The sequence below is a fragment of the Pan troglodytes genome, chromosome 23 (genome assembly GCF_028858775.2).
Source record: "Pan troglodytes isolate AG18354 chromosome 23, NHGRI_mPanTro3-v2.0_pri, whole genome shotgun sequence".
Taxonomy (NCBI): domain Eukaryota; kingdom Metazoa; phylum Chordata; class Mammalia; order Primates; family Hominidae; genus Pan; species Pan troglodytes.
This window is the reverse complement of record NC_086016.1, coordinates 47,389,772-47,415,848: the sequence shown is the minus strand read 5'-3', so window position 1 is coordinate 47,415,848 and position 26,077 is coordinate 47,389,772. Positions and strand designations below refer to the sequence as shown.

Genomic DNA, 26,077 nt, shown 5'->3' with positions numbered 1-26,077 from the left:
GGAGGTGGGGGGCTCAGCCCCCTACCCGGCCAGCCACCCCGTCCGGGAGGTGAGGGGCGCCTCTGCCCGGCCGCCCCTACTGGGAAGTGAGGAGCCCCTCTGCCCGGCCAGCCACCCCGGCTGGGAGGGAGGTGGGGGGGGTCAGCCCCCCCGCCCGGCCAGCCGCCCCGTCCAGGAGGGAGGTGGGGGGCTCAGCCCCCCGCCCGGCCAGCCGCCCCGTCCGGGAGGGAGGTTGGGGGGTCAGCCCCCCACCCGGCCAGCCGCCCCATCCGGGAGGGAGGTGGGGGGGTCAGCCCCCCGCCTGGCCAGCCGCCCCGTCCGGGAGGGAGGTGGGGGGGTCAGCCCCCCGCCCGGCCAGCCGCCCTGTCCGGGAGGGAGGTGGGGGGGTCAGCCCCCCACCCGGCCAGCCGTCCTGTCCGGGAGGGAGGTGGGGGGGGTCAGCCCCCCGCCCGGCCAGCTGCCTCGTCCAGGAGGTGAGGGGCGCCTCTGCCCGGCCGCCCCTACTGGGAAGTGAGGAGCCCCTCTGCCCGGCCACCACCCCGTCTGGGAGGTGTACCCAACAGCTCATTGAGAACGGGCCATGATGACAATGGCGGTTTTGTGGAATAGAAAGAAGGGGGAAAGGTGGCGAAAAGATTGAGAAATCGGATGGTTGCCGTGTCTGTGTAGAAAGAGGTAGACATGGTAGACTTTTCATTTTGTTCTGTACTAAGAAAAATTCTTCTGCCTTGGCCTCATGTTGATCTGTGACCTTGCCCCCAACCCTGTGCTCTCTGAAACATGTGCTGTGTCCACTCAGGGTTGAATGGATTAAGGGTGGTGCAAGATGTGCTTTGTTAAACAGATGCTTGAAGGCAGCATGCTCGTTAAGAGTCATCACCACTCCCTAATCTCAAGTACCCAGGGACACAAACACTGCGGAAGGCCGCAGGGTCCTCTGCCTAGGAAAATCAGAGACCTTTGTTCACTTGTTTATCTGCTGACTTTCCCTCCACTATTGTCCTGTGACCCTGCCAGATCCCCCTCTGCGAGAAACACCCAAGAATGATCAATAAAAATAAATAAATAAATAAATAAATAAAAATAAAAATAAAAATAAAAAAAGAAAAAGTCATCGATCAGAAGTTTCTTCATTCAAGTATTTGTGCCCTGTGGGTCTCCTCACTGTCTCCAAAAACAGAGACGAAACTCTTTCATCTTCAATTTCTGGCCTCTGCACAGTCAGCCTCACCTCTCACCGTTCATTTGTTCATTCATCCACTTAACATAGAGCCATGGAGAGCCTAGCATGGGGGTCCCACTTTGCTGGGCACATGATACATGATGGGGAGTAAGACAGAAAGGGCTTTTCCTGCCTTCCTGGAACTTGCTGCCTAGGAGAGGAGACATTAACCAACACATGAACTCAGAATAAACGTATTAATACCAACTGTAGCAGTGACAGGGAGGAAAGGACGGAGAGACCAAGAGGAGATATGCTGGGGGCTCCCGGCTGAGGCAGCTGAGGTTCGCGGGGAGGGTAGGGGATTGCTCCTCTGGGAGCAAATGATGCTTGAGACCTGCAGGACAAAAGTGGGTTGGGAGCAGGTGCAGAGGTTCTGGGGTGGGAAAGGATTCAGTGGAATCCAGAAGTGAAAGAGGAAGATGGCAGGAACACAGCAAGCGGAGGGGGCGGAGTTGACAGTGGAGAGGTGGGCAGAGGCCCAGCATGCAGAGCCTGTGGGCTGCAGGAGGATTCTCCATCTCTTTCCAAGTGCATGGGAAGCCATTAGCGGGCTTGAAGCTGGGATTGAAGGGGTAGGGTGATGCTGTCCAACCCCGCATTTTTTTTTTTTTTTTTTTTGAGACGAGTTTCGCTCTTGTTGCCCAGGCTAGAGTGCAGTGGCACAGTCTCGGCTCACTGCAACCTCCACCTCCTGGGTTCAAGTGATTCTCCTGCCTCAGCCCCCCAAGTAGCTGGGATTACAGGCACATGCCACCACGCCTGGCTAATTTTTCTATTTTTAGTAGAGACAGGGTTTCACCGTGTTGGCCAGGCTGGTCTCAAACTCCTGACCTCAGGGGATCCACCCACCTCGGCCTCCCAAAGTGCTGGGATTACAGGTGTGAGCCACCACACCTGGCCAAACCCCACATTGTTTAAAAGTATCACTGACTGCTGTTTTGGGAATGGACCAGAGAGGGGCAAGAAAGGAAGTGGAGGCCATCAGAAAGATCTTGGCAGAGGTCTGTTCAGCTGAGATGGTGGCTTGCATCACAAGGGTGACAGCAGGGATGGGGACAAGCGGACAGTTCAAAATATATGCAGGAGGTAGAAGGGACAAGAGTCAGAGATGGCCTGGAGTCAGGGGTGGGTCATGGATGATTCCCTAGACTTCTGGTTTAAGGGCAGGAGGTACCAGTTAGTAGGAGGAGAAAGATGGAAAAAGGAGCAGATGCAGAAGAGGATCCAGGGCTGCTCTCCGATATGTTGTGAGGGGTCCTGCGAGATGTCAAGGAGACCGCTGAAGAACCAAGTCCACAGCTGAAACAAAGCCTTCTGGCCAGAGGTGGACATTTAGACCACTTGGGAGATGGATGAACCATACAACACATCAGTGATCAAGGCTATGGAGAAAAATAAAGCAATGGGATACGGAATGTGGGGTGGGAGGAGGGTACAGGGTTTAAAATAGGGGGTCAGGGGAAGCCTCATTGATAAGATAGCACTTTAGCACAGCCCTGGAGGAGAGTGGTGATCCCTACAGATATCTGGGGAAAGACATTTCTAAGCAGAGGGAACAGCACATGCAAAGGCCCTGAGGCAGAAGTGAGCCTGATACACTCACGTCTGAAAACAGCAAGATAGTGTGGAAAGAATGGAGTGAGAGGGCAGCATAGCAGGAGATAAGGCCAGACTGTGAAGGCGTTGTAGGTCTCTGAAAAAAATCGTTTACTCTGAGTGAAATGTTTACTCTGTAGGATAAGGGGAGAGACCCAAAGAGCAGCTGAGAGATGCTTTTTGTTTGTTTGTTTGTTTGAGATGGAGTCTCACTCTGTCGCCCAGGGTGGAGTGCAGTGGCGCAATCTCAGCTCACTGCAAGCTCCGCCTCCTGGGTTCACGCCATTTTCCTGCCTCAGCCTCCCGAGTAGCTGGGACTACAGGCACCCGCCACCACTCCCGGGTAATTTTTTTTATTTTTAGTAGAGATGGGGTTTCACCGTGTTAGCCAGGATGGTCTCGATCTCCTGACCTCGTGATCTGCCCGCCTCAGCCTCCCAAAGTGCTGGGATAACACGCATGAGCCACTGTGCCCGGTCTTTTTTTTTTTTTTTTTTTTTTTTTTGAGACAGGGTCTCACTCTGCTGTCCAGGCTGGAGGGTGGTGGCACAATCACGGCTCACTGCAGCCTTGACCTTCCAGGCTCAGTGATCCTCCTGCCTCAGCCTCCTAAGTAGCTGGAACTACATGGGCATGACACCATGCCCAGCTAACTTTTTAATTTTTTGTAGAGATGAGGTCTCACTTTCTTGCCCAGGCTGGCCTTGATCTCTTGGCTTCAAGTGATCTTTCCTCCTCGGCCTCCCAAAATGCCGAGATTACAGGCATGAGCCACTGCGCCCAGCCGAGAGATGCTGATAGCCTTAGTTCAGAATGGGAATGTTGGAGGGTGTGGAAAGTAGTTGAAAAATGGAGAGAAAGGAAGGAGTCAAGATTACTTGGGCTGGGGCCTGGGCAGCTAGAAGAAAGGAGCTGTCACGGATGTGGGTAGAAGGTCAGGTCTGCAGGGAAGAACAGAGTTATTGGACTTGTGCTGATCTTGACAAGTGCATTAGACATCCAAGAGAAGTTAGATGAATTTATGAGTCTGGATTCAGGGAAGAGTCCAGGCTGGAGGTATAAACCTGGGAAATGATGGCCTATAGGTGGCATTTAAAGCCATGAGACCGGACAAGATCACTCGGGTGAGTTTAGCTGGTAGAGGAGAGCACTGGTGTGAACAACATCCAGAGGCTGAGCAGATGAGAAACCAACAAAGGACCTGGATGGGAAGGGAGCTAATGTCAGAGTGGTGTTCTGAAAGCTGAATTGCATGCGGATTTCCAGGAGCAGGAGGTGATCAACTGTTAGGTCAAGATGAAGGTCAAAAACCGACCTTGGATTGGGCGACATGGAGGTCACTGGTGAGGTTGGCCAGGGCAGTTCCAGTGGAGCAGGGAGGGCATAAATCTGGTAGGAGTGGGAGAAGAATGGGAGAAGATGATCTGGGGAGACATCACTCATGGAGAGTAGACTGGGGAGAGAAGAGGCTGGGAGGAGGATGAGCCGAGCAAGGAGACTGCAAACTAACAAGCAGAGAGGAGGGGCTCAAGAAGGCGGAGTGCATTCCTCTCTGTGCCTGGTCCCTGTTTTGTCTTCCTCATAGCTCCTTACCATTCCATCACCCGCTGACACACCCCAAGAGAGCAGGGATGTTGTCGTCTTCGTTACCTGGTCTTTCCGGCACAGAAGTGGCCGGGAGGGTCAGTGCTGCTCGAGTGCAGGCATGAAGAGGAGCTGGGAGAGCAGAATGCTGCTGACCTCAGTGAGGACGCATAGGGCTTTCTGCAGTTCCCTCAATGAGAGGCTGTTTCATGCCTTGGAGCCTTTGCCCAAGAGGTTCCCTGGGCTTGGGGAGTCCTGGTGAGGGCATGTGACCACCATGCCTGCAACTACACCCCCAAAGTCCCCTGTAGGAATTTCTACCACAGCACCCAAGAGACTCAGGAAGACCTGCATCTTTCCCATTCACCTTCCCCGCAGACTTGGAGGGCAGGGACCGATTCTGAGTTACCTCTGCATGCTGGCATCCAACTGGGACCCCGACACGGAAAGTGTTTTCCACATGACTGAGGCGTGATTGCAGGTGTTTCCCTCCCGGAGGGCAGGCTCTGACTTTTCTTTCCCCACAGGGCCAAAGTAGCATGTGGCTGTCTGTGCAAATTAGTAGGACTTTAAACAAATCCCACAAAAACTGTAGGGTTGCTTAAAAAAAAACAAACTGTAGGGTTGGTTTGTTGAAGAGAGTGTTGAGACCAGCTCATCTCTTCTGTTTCATTACCTGCGCATTTTTGTTCAGCACGGGCGTTCTTCCATTCCCTTTGCTGCTGCAAAGACCATTCTCTGTTTTGTTCCTGTTGGAATTTCTTCCTCTCATGGAAGTTTAAATCCTCTCCCATGAATTTCTGCATTCCTGATATCGTATTCCGAACATCATTATCTGACTGCCGGGCTGGAAGATCTTTCTTAAGGGCTAGGGGGTCGGACAGATCAAATTCACGGCGAGTTTCTGGCTTCTGAAAGCTCTGTTGGAAGTCATTGATAGCCCTACAGAGATTTTTCCTATCCCTCTTTTTCCGGTTTTCCAATATGCACACGATTTTGTCATTTTGCCTCATTTCAGCAGCTGGAAGAGATACAGCATATCCATAAGCTTAGGATTCAGAGGAAAAAATAAATTTGAATCCATTTTATTTTTTATTATTTACTTTTTTAGAGATAGGGCCTCATTATGTTGCCTGGGCTGGTCTCCTGGCCTCCAACCATCTTTCTGCCTCAGCCTCCCCAGTCACTGGGATTATAGAAGTGAGCCACTGAACCCAGCCCATGAATCTACTTTAAAAACTAATTTTTTCAGTGATTGCAAAAGTAATACAACCCTCCAAAAAAGTAACACAGCCATTAAAGGATTAGTATCCTGAATATACAAGGAGTACCTACAAATCAATTTAAAAAACCCCAAAACCCCAACCCAATAAATGGGCAAAGTGTAGGAACGGCCAGGCAAATCACTATAAAGAAACCTGAGGCTGGGTGTGGTGGCTCACGCCTGTAATCCCAACACTTTGGGAGGCCGAGGTGGGTGGATCACCTGAGGTTGGGAGCTCGAGACCAGCCTGACCAACATGGTGAAACCCTGTCTCTACTAAAAATACAAAATTAGCCGGGCGCGGTGGCAGGAGCCTGTAGTCCCAGCTACTCGTGAGGCTGAGGCAAAAGAATCGCTTGAACCCAGGAGGCAGAGGTTGCTATGAGCCAAGATCATGCCGCTGCATTCCAGGCTGGGTTACAGAAAGAGACTCTGTCTCAAAAAAAAAAAAAAAAAACCTGAGTAATCAATACAATTATGAAAGGATGATCACCCATACAAGGTGGGAAACATCCAATGAATCGAAGGCAAAATATTTAAAATGCTAATAATGGCACACATTAGTAAGGATGTGGGGAAACAAGATCTCTCATTTGCGGCCGGGCATGGTGGCTCACGCCTGTAATCCCAGCACTTTGGGAGGCCGAGGCAGGCGGATCACGAGGTCAAGAGATCGAGCTTATCCTGGCCAAGATGGTGAAACCCCGTCTCTACTAAAAATACAAAAATTAGCTGGGCTTGGTGGCACGTGCCTATAGTCACAGCTACTTGGGAGGCTGAGGCAGGAGAATCGCTTGAACCCGGGAGGCAGAGGTTGCAGTGAGCCGAGATCGCTCCACTGAACTCCAGCCTGGTGACAGAGCAAGACTCCATCTCAAAAACAAAACAAATCAAAACAAAAACCTCTCATTTGCTGCTTGTAGGAGTGTAACTTGGTACACTTACAACAAAACAATTTTTCAATATCCCATAAAACTACCTTTGATCCATCAATTCCACTTCTGGGTATCCCTTTCACATATGCTAGGGACACAATTCATGGACAGTCATTGCAGCCGTGTCCACAATGACAAAACAACTGAAAAAAAAAAAATCTAAACCAGCCATCAGTATGGGAATGGATGAAGAAACTGTAGTTAATTCATATAACAAAATGCCATAAAACAATTAAAATGAATACTCTCTATATGTAAATCACTGATTAATTTCAAAAATACAAGCCTGGATGAAAGAAAAGCATACTGCAAATGGATCTATTCAATAGGATACCATTTACATAAATTTTAAAAACACATAAAAACAATTTTATATTGTTATGAATACATACATAAATAGTACAAGCATAAATAGTGCATGGGGGCTGGGGCTGGTGGCTCATGCCTGTAATCCCAACACTTTGGGAGGCAGAGGTGGGAAGATCACCTGAGGTCAGGAGTTTGAGACCAGCCTGGCCAACATGGTGAAACCTTGTCTCTACTAAAAATACAAAAATCAGCCCAGCATGGTGGTGTGCACCTGTAATCCCAGCTACTCGGGAAGCTGAGACAGGAGAATCACTTGAACCCAGGAGGCGGAAGTTGTGGTGAGCTGAGATCACGCCACAGCTCTCCAGCCTGGACGACAGAGCAAGACTCCATCTCAAAAGAAAAAAGAAAAAAAGCATGGGAATGATAAACACTTCTGAGGAGAAAGGAGGGGAAAATTAAGAGGTAGGGGGCAGGGCGGTGTTGTTTCATATATATATATATATATATATATACACATATACATATACATATATAAAAAACACAATTCTCAAAAAACACTCAAGATATCTGAAGCCAATCTGGCAAAATGTTAACATCTAGTCTGATGGTGGGTACATATGTACCTGTCACATTGTTTTTGTAAGATTGAATTACCTCATAACTAAAAATATTAATAAAAAAGATAAAATGTTTAGAACATACAGAACGGTATAAAGGAGAAAATAAAGTTTGCTCATAATTCTATCCCTCCAACATTACCCTGCTAACATTTTGGCATATTTCCTCTCTTCTTCTTCTGAGCACATTTTAAAATATTTTAAAAACATAACAGCCCATTGTATGTACAATTTTGTATCCTGCTTTTTTTTCTATTATAAAAATCTTTATGGTGTTTAAAAACACTGAAATTTCTTTTTTTTTTTTTTCAATTTATTTTTTGTAGAGATGGGGTCTCGCTTTGTTGCCCAGGCAAGTCTGGAGCTCCTGGTCTCAAGTGATCCTCTAGTTTTAGCCTCTCAAAGTGTGAAATTTCAACAATTGTTGAAATTGTTGGACACGATAGGGGAAAATGAGTTGTATTTGAAGTGGAATAATAATACCTTGAATAACAGTATTCAAGGTACTTGAATACTATGATTTGAATCATGTCTGTCTCTGAGTCAGCTTGAGGGTGTGAGCCCGGACATATGTGTTGTCTGGTATAAACAGCTGTCCTTCATAGACGGTCTTAAACTTTTGAGCAGAGCAAGTGAGTGTGTGTGTATGTCTTTCCAGTTTTTTAAGAAAATGAAGGAAAACATACATTTACCCTTCAAATCTATTTCTTATAATCCACATTCGAATTCAATAGCTGTTTTTAAGAGAAGAATCAGTGCATTAAGTTAACTGGGCACAAGAAATTGTGAAATTTAAAAGGAAGAAGAGTGTGAAAATGACAACTTTGTATATATGTGAAGAAAGGAGGGCTGGGTACCGTGGCTCATGCCTGTAGTTCCAGCACTTTGGGAGACTGACGTGGGAGGATCACTTGCACGCAGGAGTTCCAGACCAGCCTGGGCAACATAGTGAGACCCTATCTCTATTAAAAAAAAAAAAAAAAAAAGGCAGGGCAGGGGGGCGGTGGGGAAGACTGGAGTCTAAAGCCACACAATCCTAAACCAATAGATAAGCATTCAGGAAATGCTCACCAAAGGTTTCATGTCTAGCTTTTTCAGTAGCTTCTTTTATCTTCTGGTCATGAACTTGAACATCCCAGGCTTCAGTGTCTCCCTATAAATGGAAAAACAGAGGAGAAGGGTTAGAGACAGATCATTTTATTCAGTAATAACAATCCTACTTATTATTACTTTTAATCTCTGCCCCACTGTAAACGAGTTGTAGAAAATCTGGCTCAGGGGAGGAGAACCGTTGGTGACTCCAGGCGAGCTCGAGAGGGAGCATTATTGGCCCTGCAGGAGGCCGTCTGCAGCCTCCTGGCTCAGATGTTTCATCCTAGAACTCATCTCCTTTCCCCCTCCACGCAGCCCCTCGCCCGCATCTGCCGCTCTAACCCCGTCCCGGCCCCTGCCCTTTCACCCCAATTATCCTGTTTCTGGCGTTGAAGACCCGCTTCTGCCTGCACAGCTCCGCGTGCCTCCTCTTTGCCAGGTTGGCGTCCTGCCGCAAGTCCCTGGGCAGCGCCACCGCCATGGTCTGGGAACCCATGGAAAGCCTAAGGGGTTTTTAGAACACGCAGGATCAGGAGAACAGGCGACGAAAATAAGCAAGCTGTAGCGCAGGCAACGTTGGCTCCCTCGGTCGGGCAGGGGAAAGACAAGCCTTTAGCGCAGTTTTCCCTCGGGCTCCCAGTGACGCCGCAGAGGTACAGACGCTCCCGCTGTCTCGGAAATGTCAACAACTCGTTGCTAAGGAACGGCTCCGCGCTTGCCGCGTCTCGCTCTCTTCTCGCGACACTCGGCGAATCCCTTCCCGCGCTTTTTCCGCGGGCGCTTGATAACGCGGGTGAGGCGTGGAGGGCGGCGCCATGGCCCACCTGGAGCTGCTGCTTGTGGAAAATTTCAAGTCGTGGCGGGGCCACCAGGTCATTGGCCCCTTCCGGAGGTTCACCTGCATCATCGGCCCCAACGGCTCTGGTAACTGAGCAGCTCAGGGCGCCACCGGAGCGCCTCCGCCGTCCCAGGCGTCCAGGCCACACGTGGCTTGTGGGGTGTGGGCGTCTGCCGCGGGCGCCTGGCCGGCCTTCCCCTTCCAGTCCTGGAGCCTGACCGCGACTGGATCCCGGCCTGGCCCTGGCCCAGCCCCTGCCCATCACCCCACCTCAGCCCCGGTCCTCGCCCTCCGCCTCAGGGGTCCTGACCCTTGTCCCTCCGCCCCACCTCACAGGTCCTGACCCTTCCACTCGGCCCCGCCTCGGGCCCCGCTCTCGCCCTCCACCTCCTGGCTCCCGACCCTCCTCCGACACCCTGAGGGGCCCCACCCCACCTCAGCTCCGGCCCTCGCCCTTCATCTCAGGGGCTCCCAACCCTCGCCCCCCACCCTGGGGCGCCCACCCTCGCCGTCCACCCCGGGGGTCCTGACGCTTCCTCTCCGCCCCGGTCCCGCCCTGGGCCCTGTTCTCTGCCCTCACTCCTGCTTCGGGGACTGCCCTGGCCCTTGGCCCTGGTCACTCCCGTCCCTTTTCCCTTCTCATCCGAAGTTGAAGTGAGAGGGAGCTGTCGAGGAGGTAATGGGGTCCAAGCAGCCAGAACCACCATTTGGATCCAAGGGAGCTTTGACCCAGGAATGTAGTGATGATGACCCAGTTTACTGAGCTTTTGCTAAGTTCCTGGCGACACCGTCTTTGGTTAGCCATGGCACATGGCTGCTCTCCCCATTTTATAGTTGGGGAAACTGAGGTCTGGAGAGGCCAGAGGACCTGCGAAGGTCTCTACTAATAATACCAAAATTAGCTGGGTGTGGTGGCACACGCCTGTAATCCCAACTACTCTGGAGGCTGAGGCGGGAGAATCGCTTGAACCTGGGAGGTGGAAGTTGCAGTGAGCCAAGGTCACGCCATTGCACTCCAGCCTGGCAACACAGTGCGACTCTCGTCTCAAAAAAAAAAAAAAAAAAAAAAAAAAAGGCTGGGCGCCGTGGCTCACACCTGTAATTCCAGCACTTTAGGAGGCCGAGGCGGGTGGATCATGAGATCAGGAGTTCGAGACCAGCCTGACCAACATGGTGAAGCCCTGTCTCTACTAAAAATACAAAAATGAATCGGGTGTGGTGACATGCACCTGTAATCCCGGCTACTGAGGAGGCTGAGGCAGGAGAATCGCTTGAACCCGGGAGGCAGAGGTTGCAGTGAGCGAAGATAGCACCACCGCACTCCAGCCTGGGTAACAAGAGCGAGACTTCGACTCTAAAATAAAATAAAATAAAATAAGATAAATATAAAATAAAATTGGCCGGGCGCCGTGGCTCATGCCTATAATGCCAGCACTTTGGGAGGCCGAGGCGGGCGGATCACCTTAGGTCAGGAGTTAGAGACCAGCCTGGCCAACATAGTGAAACCCCTGTCTGTACTAAAAATACAAAAATTAGCCGGGGGTGGTGTCACGTGCCTGTAATACCAGCTACTTGGGACACTGAGGCAGGAGAATCACTTGAACCCGGGAGGCGGAGGTTGCAGTGAGCCAAGACTGTGCCACTGCATTCCAGCCTGGGCGACAGAGCAAGACTCTGTCTCAACAAAAAAATAAGGCCTGGCATGGTGGCCCACACCTGTAATTCCATCACTTTGGGAGGCTGAGGCAGGCAGATCGCTGGAGGTAGGGGTTCAAGACCAGCCTGGCCAACATGATGAAACCCCATCTGTACTAAAAATACAAAAAAGCCTGGCGTGGTGGCGCACGCCTGTAGTCCCAGCTACTCAGGGGACTGAGGCAGGAGAATCGCTTGAACCTGGGAGGCAGAGGTTGCAGTGAGCTGAGATCGCGCCATTGCACTCCAGCCTGGGCAACAACAGAACAAGACTGCATCTCAAAAATAAATAAATAAAAATAAATAAATAAAATGCACCATTCAGTGGTTTTTAGTATATTCAAAAGTTGTGCAACCATCATCACCATCTACTTCCAAAACATTTTCATTGCCCCCAAAGAAACCTTGTACTCATTAGCAATCACTCCCTGTTATTTCCTCTCCACCTAGCCCCTGGTATCTACTAATTCACTTTCTGTCTCTATGGATTTACCTATTTGGGACATTTCGTATAAATAGAATCAGACAATATTTGGCCTTTTGTGTCTGACTTCTTTCACTTAGCATAATGTTTTTCAGATTCATCTATGTTACTCCTTGTATTAGTACTTATTTCCTTCTTATTTTCAAATAATATTTCACTGTATAGATATACTACATTTTGTTTATCCATTCATCAGTTGATAGTTTGGGTTGTTGCCACTTTGTGGTATGTTATGCTGCCTTGACTCTCTTGACAGACTATAACCTTTATTAGGCAGGGACAATATTAATGAAATTTAATGGAATAAATGGATTTGGATGAGAGGTATTTATTTTAGGCAGATTTAAATAAGGATTGACTTATTGATTTTAAAAGTTTATGTTTAGTTTTGTTACTTAATACTTAAATTACTTAATAATTTAATTCAGTGAATGTTTATCTTGTCCATATGCACTGTCTTACAATAGCCCTCAATGTGCAGATTATCCATTAACCCAAAAAAGCCGTTTCATACCTGTTAGTTGACTGAGACTCAGCTAAATAAATTTGCAGCAATTTATTTCTAGTTCTTTTTAGAAAGACCCTAAACCTCTAAAACTAAGCCATATTTCCGGTGGCTGATAGTATTCCTTTGCTTTGTTTATGTCAAACAAAACTTTCCTAGTTTTGGCATTGAAAATTAATTAATTATTTCTTTTGTCTTGAGATGGAGTCTTGCTCTCTTGCCCAGGCTGGAGTACAGTGGTGTAATATCAGCTCACTGCAACCTCTGCCTTCTGGATCCAAGTGATTCTCCTGCCTCAGCCTCCCGAGTAGCTGGGATTACAGGCGCACGCCACCACAGCTGGCTAATTTTTTGTATCTTAGTAGACACGGGGTTTCACCATGTTGGTCAGGCTGGTCTCGAACCCCTGACCTCGGGTGATCTTCCTGCCTCGGCCTCCCAAAGTACTGGGATTACAGGTGTGAGCTGCTGTGCCCAGCCTGAAAATTTAAACTGCTTTGTGGATATAGGGGAAGGGATGTGAAAAGGAGAAATAATAGTGATGGTGACAGCTGCATTGACATTGCACCTTGGAAATTGTCTTAGAGAAAATTATGGGCCAATGATTGGGTAACAGATTTAACATTGGGGTTAGGAATGCCCACAACTACCCTTAGGTTCAGTAATTTGTTGGGAAAACTCACAGGATTCTACATATAGTTTGACTCAATACTATTATTTATTACAGTGAAAAAATACAAAGCGAACTCAGCAAAAGGAAAGGGTATATGAGGCAAAGTCTTAGGAAACCAGTTGCAAGATTCCAAGTCCTTACCCATTGGTGTCACTCAGTGCTTCATTCCTCCAGCAGCTAGTTCACACATGTGAAATGTTGCCCACCAGGGAACCTCACTAAAGACTCAATGTGCAGCGTTTTTATCGGGAGATTGTCACATAGGCACCGTTTGCCTATCATGTACCCAAGTTCCAGAATCTTCTTAGGCCAGACCTTCCTCAAAAGAAAATATAAAATAATATTCCAGAATCCTAGAAAGAAAGCATATGTTCAGATTAAATCATATTGTTTGTACAGATAGTTTAGGCACTGTGAGCCATTCTTAATAGGGAATGTTAGAAACCCTCCCAACATCCAAATCCAAATCCCTGTAAGCCAGCCAACCTTGTAAGTAGGACTTTCAAAAGATAACAGTATCAAGCCTGCTATATAAATTTTCTGTAGCACCATCTCATACCAATCAAACAATTTTAATCTAGCCCTTGATCCTGGATTTAGTTAGCTTCTCTTGTTTCATTTATTTATTTATTTATTTATTTAGAGTTGGAGTCTCTCCTCGTTGCCCAGGCTGGAGTGCAGTGGTGCAATCTCGGCTCACTGCAACCACCGCCTCCTAGGTTCAAGCAATTCTCTTGCCTCAGCTTCCTGAGTAGCTGGGACTACAGGTGCGTGCCACCAAGCTCGGCTATTTTTTATATTTTTTGGTAGAGAGGGGGCTTCACCGTGTTGGCCAGGCTAGTCTCGAATTCTTGACCTCAGGTGTTCTGCTCACCTTGGCCTGCCAAAGTGCTAGGATTATAGGCGTGAGCCACCGCGTCCAGCCTTAGCCTCTCTTTTTTAGAGTATAAGAGGATTTGGTGCTGCACCAATGCTTTAGGTAGTTTCCATATTTATAAAATGAGGATAATTGAAACTCAGTGAAGTTAAATGATTTGCCATGGTGTGATACCTAACAATGGAAGAGAGCTGGGATTTAGATAGGTGTATTTCAGTCCTTAAATTTAGACCTCTTAATAGTCTACAATAGATGCATAGAAGAAATGAGTTATCTACATCAAATATTTCAGTCATGCATTTTGAACATTGATTAAAAAGGACATGTCTTTTGGCTATATTTCACTTCGATTGGTGGCCTGATTTCTTCAGCTCTGGGTAGGGCTTTTTATCATTAAGAATGAATAATGTTTTATCTCTTTTCTTCCCCAGGAAAATCTAATGTAATGGATGCACTTAGTTTTGTAATGGGAGAGAAAATAGCTAATTTAAGAGTGAAAAATATTCAAGAACTCATTCATGGAGCACATATTGGAAAACCTATTTCTTCTTCTGCAAGTGTAAAAATTATATATGTGGAGGAAAGTGGCGAAGAGAAAACATTTGCAAGGATTATCCGAGGTATTTTTTTATAATTTTTTTCATTTTATTTTTCAAGAGTCAAGTAAGATTGCCCATTTTTTCTTTCTTTGGAGGGTATGGTTTATTATTCTACTGGTGTAATGAACTAGAGTTCTTTTTTCTCTTGCATAGCATATCTCAGAAGCAAGTAACAGAACCTGTTTGATTCGCCACATATTTCTCCAATTATGTCTGTTTTTCCTTAACTGACATAATTGTTCAAATCCCCCTACTGTCAAATAACATTTTAAAATCTGGATATTTAGTTAAGATGAAGGAGGGAGGGTCGGGTATGGTGGCTCACGCCTGTAATCCCAGCACTTTGGGAGGCCGAGGCGGGCGGATCACGAGGTCAGGTGATTGAGACCATCCTGGCTAACACGATGAAACCCCGTCTCTACTAAAAATACAAAAAATTAGCTGGGCGAGGTGGGGGGCACCTGTAGTCCCAGCTACTCGGGAGGCTGAGGCAGGAGAATGGCATGAACCCGGGAGGCAGAGCTTGCAGTGAGCCGAGATTGCGCCACTGCCCTCCAGCCTAGGCGACAGATCAAGACTCCATCTCAAAAAAATAATAATAAGATGAAGGAAGGAGTACCTTGAAGACAGAGAAATCATAAAATTTATTCTTGAGGTTCTTTATGTTTATCAGTTTTTCTTAGTGATGAACAAATTGTATGCATATTTTTGGCTTTATTATAGACAGTTTTTTCTACCACCAAAAAGCAACTTGAGTGAAATGTTTGAATTTGTGTGTGTGTGTGTATATACATTTACGGGAAAAGAGCGGGGATTTGGGAAAGAGGAAGAAATTTTTTTTAAAGGTGTGGATAGATAAGAGACCAGTGGTTGCATTCTTTTGAGCCTTTGATCAATTGTTCACATGTGACAGGGGTAGAGGCATAGTCACTTCTGCATTAGGCTAGCTCAGTGAATCTGCATTTTTATATAAGATAATATAGGCTGGGCATGGGGCTCATGCCTGTAATCCCAGCACTTTGGGAGGCCACAGCAGGACGATTGCTTGAACTCGGGAGTTTGAGACCAGCCTGGGCAACATGGTGAGACCCTGTCTCTACAAACAATTAGCTGTGTGTGGTAGCGTGAGCCTATAGTCCCAGTACTTAGGAGGCTGAGGTGGGAAGATGACTTGAGTCCGGGAGGTCTAGGATACAGTGAGCCAAGATTGCGCCACTGCACTCCAACCTGGTCAACAGAGCAAGACCCTGCCTCAGAAAAAAAAAAGATAAAGATAGGGCAGACGAGACAATCAGATATGCATTTATCTCAGGTGAGCAGAGGGATGACTTTGAGTTCTGTCCTTTGTCCTGTACATGTGAAGATAAGCTATCAATTTATATTGTCAGGTTGAAATTCAACAGAACTGTTTTAGGGTAAAGATCTTGGGGCCCACAAGGAATTTCCCTGTGGGTAAATTGTGAGGGAGGCATGCAGTTTTTGTTGCTGTTGTTGTTGTTTTTTAATCTTTACAGCTACCTTATTTAGTAACAAAATAGGAGGCAAGTTTGCATGACCTAGTTCCCAGGTTGACTTTTCCCTTTGGCTTAGTCAGTTAGGGGTTCTGAGATTTATTTTCCTTTTACATCCTGACTAGGATATATGCTCTTCAGATAAGAGACTTTCGTGTGTTTTGTTCGCCACTGTAAAAGAGACCTTGACATGTAATAGACACTCAATATTTGTTGGCTCATTAAATGCATTTATTCCCATGTATATTATTATATAACTGGCCATTTCAATAAGAAAAATAATTTTATTAAACTTTCGGTGGATTTTGAGGTATATCTGGTATTTATATATTTTTAAACAGGGTTTATTTTTTTATTTTAGGGGGATGCTCAGAATTTCGCTTTAATGATAATCTTGTGAGTCGTTCTGTTTACATTGCAGAGTTGGAAAAGATAGGCATAATAGTCAAAGCACAAAATTGTTTGGTTTTTCAGGTAAGTAGCTATAGTAGTTTATTTGATTCAGAGTTTTGAAAATACATCACTATATTTTATATGTTGATGTGCATTACTGTTTTTAAAAGGGAACTGTAGAGTCAATTTCAGTGAAGAAACCCAAAGAAAGGACCCAGTTTTTTGAGGAAATCAGCTCTTCAGGAGAGCTTATAGGAGAATACGAAGAAAAGAAAAGAAAGTTACAAAAAGCCGAAGAGGATGCACAGTTTAATTTTAATAAGAAAAAAAATATAGCGGCAGAGCGCAGACAAGCAAAATTAGAGAAGGAAGAGGTAAGATGTCATGAAGATGTAACCATTAGTTGTTGGATATAAAACTTTCTATGTTAGAATCACTAGGTATGGGCTTGGGCTTACCAAGAAGATTAATTTAATAGTATAAGACAATTAAAGCCCAATATTCATTAAGATAAACTTTTTGATATATTTCCCACTATTTGGGTTTTTCTTTCCGAATAGGCAGGACAGCCTGAACTAGAAAAATGTCTGATTTTCCCAACTAAAAACAAGCTTGAGGGGTTTATGTCTTATGTGGCAAAGGCTCTCAGATGTTTGGATATTAAACCCCATATGCTCTTAAAAATTATTGAGGACCCCAAAGAGTTTTTGTTCATATGGGTTATATCTATTAATGTTTATTGTATGTGAAATTAACACTGGAAATTTAAAAAATATTTTAATGATCCCTGTAAAAATAGCAATAAACTCATTACATGTTAATATAAATAGCATTTTTATGAAAGATAACTGTATTTTCCACAACCAATTAGAAGAGAGACATTGTTTTACCACTTTTATAATTTCCTTAATGTCTAGCTTGATAAAAGACAGCTGGATTCTCATAAACACTTCTGTGTTAAATCTTACTTATGCTAAGGCCTAGCAATTTTGTCCACACTGTTAGTGCAAGTATCGACACATTGAAATAGACAAAGTCTTAGTATTATTATGAAAATAATTTTGTTTTCAGGGACTCCCTAAAAGGGTCTTGGGAACCTCCTAGGAGGCCATGACCACATTACATGCAAATGTACTTCTGTACATTTCTTGGGCCCCTTCACAATGCCTAATATAGTACCTTATCTTCAGTTGTAGTTAAAGTGATATTTTTGAAACTCAAATCAGATCCTAACTTTCCATGCATAAAACCTTCCAGTGCAGTGCTTCTCACTGCACTGAGAATCTTGTCTCTTTTTTTTTTTCCCCAGGCTGGAGTGCAGTGGCATGATCTTGGCTCACTGCAAGCTCCGCCTCCTGGGTTCACGCCATTCTCCTGCCTCAGCCTCCCGAGTAGCTGGGACTACAGGTGCCCGCCACCGTTCCTGGCTAATTTTTTTTTGTATTTTTAGTAGAGACGGGGTTTCACCGTGGTCTCATTCTCCTGACCTCGTGATCTGCCTGCCTCGGCCTCCCAAAGTGCTGGGATTACAGGCGTGAGCCACCGCGCCTGGCCAAGAATCTTGTCTCTTATAAGGCGTACTAGCCTTGTCTCTGTTTACCTCTTGAGCCTTAACTTCCTATGCTTTGCTACCACCTTGACCTTTATTATGTGTTGAACACACCAAACTCCTTTCTATTCTGGGGCTTTTGCTATTTCCTCTGCCTAGATAGCTGTATGCCTGATTTTACATACCCGGTAGTCTCTCATTCATGTTTTTATTAAAAAGCCATTTTCTCAGGTAGGCATTTACTGTTCATTCCTCCAATCTAAATTAGCACCCCCTCCCTTGTACTAGCACATTACCCTATTTTGTTTCTTTTGTAGCGTTAATTGCTGTATAAAATTATCTTGTTTATTATTTGTTTGCTTGTCTGTCAACAAAGAGTCAAACTCTGTAAAATATTTGAAGAGATTTATTCTGTGCCAAATATGAGTGACCATGGCCTGTGACACAGCTCTAAGGAGATCCTGAGAACATGTGCCCAAGGTGGTTGGGCCACAGCTAGGTTTTATACATTTTAGGGGGACATAAGACATCAGTCAATACTTGTAAGATGTATGTTGCTTCATTCTGGAAAGGAGGGGGAGCCAGGGCTTCCAGGTTATAGGTGGATTCAAAGATTTTCTGATTGGCAATTGATTGAAAGAGTTTTAGCTAAAGACCTGGAATCAATAGAAAGGAAATGTCTGGATTAAGATAACGGATTGTAGAGACCAATGTTCTTGTTATGCACAGGAAGCCTCCAGGTAGCAGGCTTCAGAGAGAATACATTGTAAATGTTTCTTATCAGACTTAAAAAGGTATCGGACTCTTAGTTGGTTGTCTCCTGGTTCAGGAAAAAAGGTTTGGAAAAGGGAAAGGGGATTCTCTACAGAATGTAGATTTTTTTCCCCACAAGAGACAACTTTGCACGGCTATTTCAAGATATGGCAAAGAAACATATTTGCAGTTAAAATATTTTAATTTCCTTCCTTATCTGTCATGTGATACTATGCCAGCATCAGGTTGGAAAGTAAGCTATATGATAGAGGGTTGAATAAAACCCCTCTGGCCAGGCATGGCGCCTCATGCCTATAATCCCAACACTTTGGGAGACCGAGGCAGGTGGATTACTTGAGGTCAGGAGTTTGAGACCAGCCTGGCCAACATGGAGAAACCCTGTCTTTACTAAAAATACAAAAATTAGCTGGGCGTGGTGGCACATGCCTGTAATCCCAGCTACTCAGGAGGCTGAGGCAGGAGAATCACTTGAAGCTAAGAGGCAGAGGTTGCAGTGAGCCGAAATCGCACCACTGCACTTTAGCCTGGGCGACAGAGTGAGACTCTGTCTCAAAACAAACAAACAAACAAACAAACAAAAAACACCCTCTGATGAAACTTTGTAGAGCAGACTCCCCAGGCTCCTTAGATAGAAATTTGGGCAAGAGAAGAAAAAAGATCAGAGTTTAGTCCTCGTGTTTATTCTCTGACTTTTCTTCCTCTCTTCTCCCCATTAGAATAACTGTAATATAAATTGCACAAGAGCAGGGTTGCGCTGGGTATGGTGGCTCACATCTTTAATCCCAGTACTTTGGGAGGCCAAGGTGGGAGCATCCCTTGAGCCCAGGATTTCGAGACTAGCCTGGGCAACATAGTGAGACCTCATCTCTACAAAAATAAAAATAAAAAACTTTTCCTGGTGTGGTGGCACACGCCTGTCTTTCCAGCCACTCAGGAGGCTGACACAGAAGGATCTCCTGGGCCCAGGAGGTCGAGGCTACAGTGAGCTGTGATCATGCCATTGCATTCCAGCCTGGGTGAGAGAGCAAAACTCTGTCTCAAACAAACAAACAAACAAACAGGATCAGGGATAGTCTGTCTTATTTTCTGCTATATTCTCAATGCATAGACCAGTGCCTGGCACATAGTAGATACTCAATACATATTTGAAGAAGTAAATGAAAAGTGGATGTTTCTTATTAGTGATGTTTCTCTGTGTCTTCATGTTTTCTAATATGTATACATGTCCTTGGTTTTGTTAGTGGAAAGGAGTGGCAGCAGTGGAAGTCAGACTATAATAATCACAATATACTGAACTGCAAAATTTAAACATTTTAAGGACAGTTAGAACGAAACAACTTCCTAATTGTTTTTTACAACATCCTAGTGGATAGCCTTTTACTTTGAATACTTCCAATATTGATTAGGAGCTCCTCTTGAGGTAGCCTGTTCCTTTATTTCTTTAATAGCACAAATGTTAAGGAAATTATTATTTTTCACACATAATTTAGCACTATAAGAGTCCTGTTTTATCGGTAGAAAAACTACTTCCTGTAGTAGGAATTTTTCCTGGAGTCATTGAATTTAAAGTTACTAGCACTTTATAAGTCATATCACACTCTTCTTTCAGTTTACAAAGGAGGAAGCTGATGCCAGAAATACTGATTGAGTTGTGAAACTCACAGGTCCAGACAAAAGGGACCCAGGCTAATGCATGCCACTTCGTTGTTCTCATCGTCATACCACTGAGCGCAAGAACACAAAATCATTTGCTGGTGTATTGGGTTATTTAAAAAGTATATTCAGAAACCCTCGCCAAATTATGCTACTTTTGGCAAGAACATTAATAAATAAACATTCATTAGTTAATTTGTTGGTATAGTAGTTGAGTTTATGAAAGGCCAACTTAAATATACTCCCTTTTAACTGCTGTTGAATTATACTCTTTTATAGGCAGATCGTTACCAGAGTCTCCTTGAAGAACTGAAAATGAACAAGATACAACTGCAGCTTTTTCAACTATACCATAATGAGAAAAAGATTCATCTCCTGAACACCAAGTTAGAGCATGTGAATAGGGATTTGAGTGTCAAAAGAGAGTCTTTGTCTCATCATGAAAACATAGTTAAAGCCAGGAAAAAGGAACATGGAATGCTAACTAGACAACTACAACAAACAGAAAAAGAAATAAAGTGAGTTTTTAAAAGTAGATATTAACAGTTGGGTTATATGTAGCTTGATAGAGGGAATAATATAAGTGACACTTTGAAAATTGATTTTAAAAATAAGCTTTTTACTTTGGAATACTTTTAGATATACAGAAAAATTATAAAGATAGTATAGGCCAGGTGTGGTGGCTCATGCCTGTAATCCCAGCACTTTGGGAGGCTGAGGCAGGTGGATCACGAGGTAAGGAGAGCGAGACCATCCTGGCTAACACGGTGAAACCCCGTCTCTACTAAAAATACAAAAAATTAGCTGGGCATGGTGGCAGGCACCTGTAGTCCCACCTACTCGGGAGGCTGAGGCAGGAGAATGGCATGAACCTGGGAGGTGGAGCTTGCAGTGAGCCGAGATCACGCCACTGCACTCCAGCCTGGGCAACAGCGTGAGACTCCGTCTCAAAAAAAAAAAAGGTAGTGTAGAATGGTCCTGAAGTGGTGGTGTTTGTCTGGGGTAATACCCGAGGTTCATTGCCTCACAGCAAGGAAATCAAGGACGCAGACACACAAGGAGTGAGGTTAAGAGTGGGTTTAATAGGTGAAAGAAAGAGAAAAGCTTTCTCATGCAGAGAGAGGGGCTCCCAATTGGGTCTTCTGGTCCACAGTGAAGTACAGGCGGTTTTATAGATGAGCTTGAGGAGGCGGTGTCTGATTTAGGGCATGAAGGGTTGGTCAGATCAGGTATTCCATTTGCATAGCACGTGAAGAACTGCTTAGGACTAGATGTGCCATTTGCATAGTGCACAAAGAAGCTGGCCACCCCACCCTAATTTTTTATTATGCAGATTCTGTACCTGGCTGGCGCCATGTTTGCCAGCTTTTCTACTGTACACGTGGTGACAAAGAAAAGGGAAGATGGAGCCTTCATGTTGAACATAGCTGGCTTCTGAGTACCCCTTTTCTATTGGCTCAGCTGCCGGCATTCACTCTTGCAAGCTTCCATCTTGCTTATGTACCCCGTTTGTAGCCTAATTTTTCAGGCTCCTCTTTGTTAGAAAAGAAATGATTTTGGGGCTGCTTTTCGTTAAAAGGGAAGCTCTGCTGAGGACTCTCTTAACCTTCACTATCTGCCTAAATAATTTATTTTTAGCTCCTGTATCAGTCCCATATTCCCAACACTCAGTTTCTCCTATTATTAACATCTTACATTATTATGATACATTGTCAGAATTAATAAACTAATATTGATACATTAACTAAAGTCCATACTTTATACATATTTTCTCAGCTTTTGCCTAATGTCCTTTTTATGATCCAGAATACCATATTACATTTAGTTATATGTCTCCTTAGGCACCTTTTGGCTGTGACAGTTCTTGTTTTTGATGAACTTGACAATTTTGAGGAATATTGGTCAGTATTTTTATAGAACATCTTTCAATCCGGATTTGTCTGATGGTTTTCTCATAATTAGACTGAAGATACAGACTGTGGGGAGGAAGCCCACAGAAGTAAAATGTCCTTCTCATTATATTCTATCAGAGTGTCAGTGTATTATATATGTTACATGACATTTATCATGTACTATATCATATGTCATATCAACATGGTATCACTGTTGATGTTGACCTTGATCACCTGACTGAAGGAGTGTTTGTCATGTTTCTCCTCTGTGAGGTTATTTTTTCTCCCTTTTCATACTATAATCTTTGAGAGGAAGTCACTATGCTTAGCCCACACTTAAGGAGTAAGGAGAGTTATGTTTTACCTTGAGGGCAAAGTATCTACATGATTTTTTTGGAATTCTGCACAGATTTGTCTCTACTTAATTATTTTAAAATTAAATTAATTGTTATTTGTTTACATCAGTATAGATTTATGGATATTTTACATTTAGAGTTATAATCCAATATTACATTGTTGATTTTGTTGCTTAGATTGTTCCTGCTGTGGCCACTGAGAACTCTTTGAGTTGGCTCCTGTGTCCCTTTGAAATATTCTCATTACTGTGATTTTTTTTTGGAGCTCTTCCTTACTTTCTAGAAGATAAGTATCTTCTACTGTCATCTTGTATAAGCCAGTCCAAGCATCAGCTTGCCCCAGCTTGTATGAGCCTGCCCCAGGCTCTCCAAGGAACCCTGGTTCCTTTAATCGGAGAACGGTATTAGGAACCAACATCTAGGTGGTAGGTGTGTTCGTTGCTACTGGAGTGTCCTTGCTTCTAGGCTTTCTCAGCTGTTAGAACTAGGAAATACCTGTGTATACTATTTATACACATAGCTATAAATATTTTCATATGTGACCATCTATATTAAGCTAAGCATGAGTTCATATTGATGTCTCCCAATTCTAAGCCATTACCACATTAATCATTCTAGCCTTCTCTTGCTTATCTGTAACCTCCCACTTCAACAATGGGAAATCTGGCTTCTACCATCTGCCATCCATTTGCTTAATTGTGCATTTCCAGTAATCACGTGTAATAGCGTCAGAATTGTTAACCCGTACCCCCATGGAAAGCATCTTTGTAACTACAGTATAGTACTTATGTACAATTCTTTTGTTTTTAGTCTTACAGACTCCACTCATTTCTAGAATTAGGTCAGCATGTTTTCCTTCCACCCCTTCAGTAAGGCTGTTTCTATATTTATAATAAAGTTAGATTTTTTATTGCATTCTACATTCCATCTAGGATCCCTTGGCCTCCTGAGTGATTCTTTTTTAATTTCCTTACATTAAGGTTCATCCTTGGTGCTGTAAAGTAATACAGGTTTTGGCAAATTCATAGTGTCAAGTGTCTACCACTACAGTACCACTCTCAAAAGTGACCGTGTGCTTTATTCATCCCTCCCCCTGATCTTGCTCAACCTTTGGCAACCATTGATCTGCTTACAGTCTCTGAAAGTTGATTTTTAGGATTTCTTTTTTAAAGTGGTTTGATCAAAACAACTTCTTCCCTTTATATATTAAAGAAATGAAATTTTCTTTAAAGCAAACATTTTTCCCTTTTCAGATCGGTTGAAACCCTTTTAAATCAGAAGAGGCCTCAGTACATTAAAGCCAAAGAAAACACTTCTCACCACCTTAAGAAATTAGATGTGGCTAAGAAATCAATAAAGGACAGCGAAAAACAATGTTCTAAACAGGAAGATGATATAAAAGCCCTGGAGACAGAGCTGGCTGATTTAGATGCTGCATGGAGAAGTTTTGAAAAGCAGATTGAGGAAGAAATTTTACATAAAAAGCGAGACATTGAACTGGAAGCCAGTCAGGTAAAAAAGGACAACTTAGGGGAAATTTTATGTTTCTATTATTTCAGCTTCTTTGAATTAGAAAAAAATTTAAAAGATGACCTCTCTGATATTTTAAGAGATTATCCTCAATGTAAATTGTGGGGATTTAAATTTTTCAGCCTGTATACAGAACTAGATTTATTTATTTTTAATTTTAATTTTGTAGAGAGAGGGTCTCGCTCTGTCACTCAGGCTGGAGTGCAGTGGCATAATCATGATGCAGGATTTTTTTTGTTTGTTTTTGAGATGGAGTTTCGCTCTTATTGCCCAGGTTGGAGTGTAATGGTGTGGTCTTGGCTCACTGCAACCTCCGCCTTATGGGTTCAAGCGATTCTCCTGCCTCAGCCTCCTGAGTAGCTGGGATTACAGGCATGCGCCACCATGCCTGGCGAATTTTGTATTTTTAGTAGAGACGGGGTTTCTCCATGTTGGTCAGGCTGGTCTCAAACTCCCGACCTCTGGTGATCCGCCTGCCTTGGCCTCCCAAAGTACGGGGATTACAGGCGTGAGCCACCATGCCCGGCCGATGCAGGATTTTTCTCAGTCACTTTGTCAGCCAGAGACCCTCAGTTGGTGACGCCCTTGCCCAGGCCTTGCTTGGTCCCATGTTCACTGCAGGAGACACCCTGTCAGCCTGCCAGGCCGCACCTGGCCTGCACTCTGGCGTGAATCTCACAGCTGCCATGACTGCTCACTCAGCCCCCAGCAGAAGAGGGTGTGTGAGCGAGCAAGTTTAGTTTCCAGCCAGCTGTTCCAAGTACCGGCACAGAAGCAGGCTTCATGTGGTGCTTGGAGCTGGACCAGGTGTGTTGCAAGCCACTTCCACAGTGGGCTCTGGCGCCCAGATGAGGGGAACACAGTGGCACCCAGGCAAGGGTGCTCGTGACCCCAAAGCCCCAGAGGGGGTGTTACAGTGTGCTAATCAGCTCTTTAGTCCTGTCTGCAGCCTGAAGGATGCACGTCCGAAGGCATGTTAACAGCTCTGTCAGCCTCTTGACCCACTCTGGCCCTCAGCTCCGGGGCTTGCTCGGCCCCACCACTGCTTCCTGTCATGTGGGGCAGCTGCCCTCTGCCAGCAGAGGGCAGAGGGCCACAGTGTTTCAGCCTTCTGTGTACCCACGTTCAGTGGGTCCTCAGTTCTTGTCCTGTGTCTAAGAAGAATGAAGCTACACTGGCAATCTAAGAGTGAGGAAGGCAAAGAAGAATTTTATTGAGCTATGAAACAGCTCTCAGCAGAGAGGGGATGCAAGAGGTCATCCACTACCCGAAGTCAGGTGGTTTCTCCCCCAGTGTAGCTGGGTCTGGGGCTTTTATGGACTCAGAATGGAGGAATGTGTGCTGATTGGTTTGTGAGTATGCAAAAAAAGGCTAAAACAACGGCACCACCCTAAAGTGGGTACAACAATGTGAAAAACCAATTAGGGAAGGGTAGGTGTATGTAAAATAGGTGAAGGGTAGGGATCAATCAGAGGTAAGCACACCAAACAGCAAGAGAGTTTCTCAGTCTTGTCTGTGGATTTACCCAGCACTTGTAGCTAGGCTTTAAACTGTCTTTGGCTTGAAGGTCAGGTTTCACTGGGGACCCACCCCTGTCTGTCTAGGATTTGTCTGTCTCCTGCTGCTATCAATCATAGTTCACTGCAGTGTCACTCCTGGGCTCAATTGATCCTCCCGTCTACAGGCGCATGCTACCACACCTGTCTAATTTTTAAATTTTTTGTAGAGATGAGGTCACACTGTGTTGCCTAGGCTGGTCTCAAACTCCTGGGCTCAAGTGATCCTCTTGCCTCGGCTTCCCAAAGTGCTGGGATTACAGGCATGATCCACTGTGCCTGGCCTAAAAGACTGTTTAAAATAGAGCAACAAAAACCTCTATACTAAGGTCTCTGTCCAAAAATCTTAAAAGAGAAAGGAGAATCCAGAGAAAATGATATATTTTTTTCTACTTATATAGTCATAATTATTTTGGTATATATAGTCATAATTATTTTGGTATTTGGTATATTTGTGATATAAGATTATCATAAAATTGATAAAAGAGATAAATGATAAAAATGTGGTTGTTTGTCGATTACATGTTTTTGCCATCTAGTGATTTATTATAATTAAATCTTGTATAA

General features: G+C 44.7%; 2 protein-coding genes across 8 annotated transcripts in view; one reads left to right on the top strand and one right to left on the bottom strand.

Annotated features, from left to right (window-relative positions):
- Positions 1-13,173, bottom strand: part of RIBC2 (RIB43A domain with coiled-coils 2) — a 36,054-nt gene extending 22,881 nt beyond the window's left edge. The window contains exons 1-3 of one of the 3 annotated variants that reach the window (XM_016939385.4): positions 12,962-13,173; positions 8,605-8,686; positions 5,082-5,426 (exon numbers count right to left, since the gene is read on the bottom strand). In XM_016939385.4, the coding sequence (XP_016794874.1) occupies positions 5,082-5,418 (337 nt within the window). In that variant the 5' untranslated portion in view covers positions 5,419-5,426; positions 8,605-8,686; positions 12,962-13,173. Of the gene's footprint in view, positions 1-5,081; positions 5,427-8,604; positions 8,687-8,992; positions 9,343-12,961 lie in introns of those variants that run through there. The other 2 variants (XM_525622.6, XM_009438597.5) reach the window with 2 other exon arrangements.
- Positions 9,246-26,077, top strand: part of SMC1B (structural maintenance of chromosomes 1B) — a 69,868-nt gene continuing 53,036 nt past the window's right edge. For all 5 annotated transcript variants that reach the window (XR_010155919.1, XM_003317304.6, XM_063807607.1 and 2 more), the window contains exons 1-6: positions 9,246-9,549; positions 14,129-14,317; positions 16,169-16,281; positions 16,371-16,574; positions 20,456-20,694; positions 23,678-23,936. Coding sequence is in view for 4 of the 5 variants with exons in the window: in XM_003317304.6 (XP_003317352.2) it covers positions 9,441-9,549; positions 14,129-14,317; positions 16,169-16,281; positions 16,371-16,574; positions 20,456-20,694; positions 23,678-23,936 (1,113 nt within the window). In the remaining variant the exon portion in view is untranslated. The remainder of the gene's footprint in view (positions 9,550-14,128; positions 14,318-16,168; positions 16,282-16,370; positions 16,575-20,455; positions 20,695-23,677; positions 23,937-26,077) is intronic.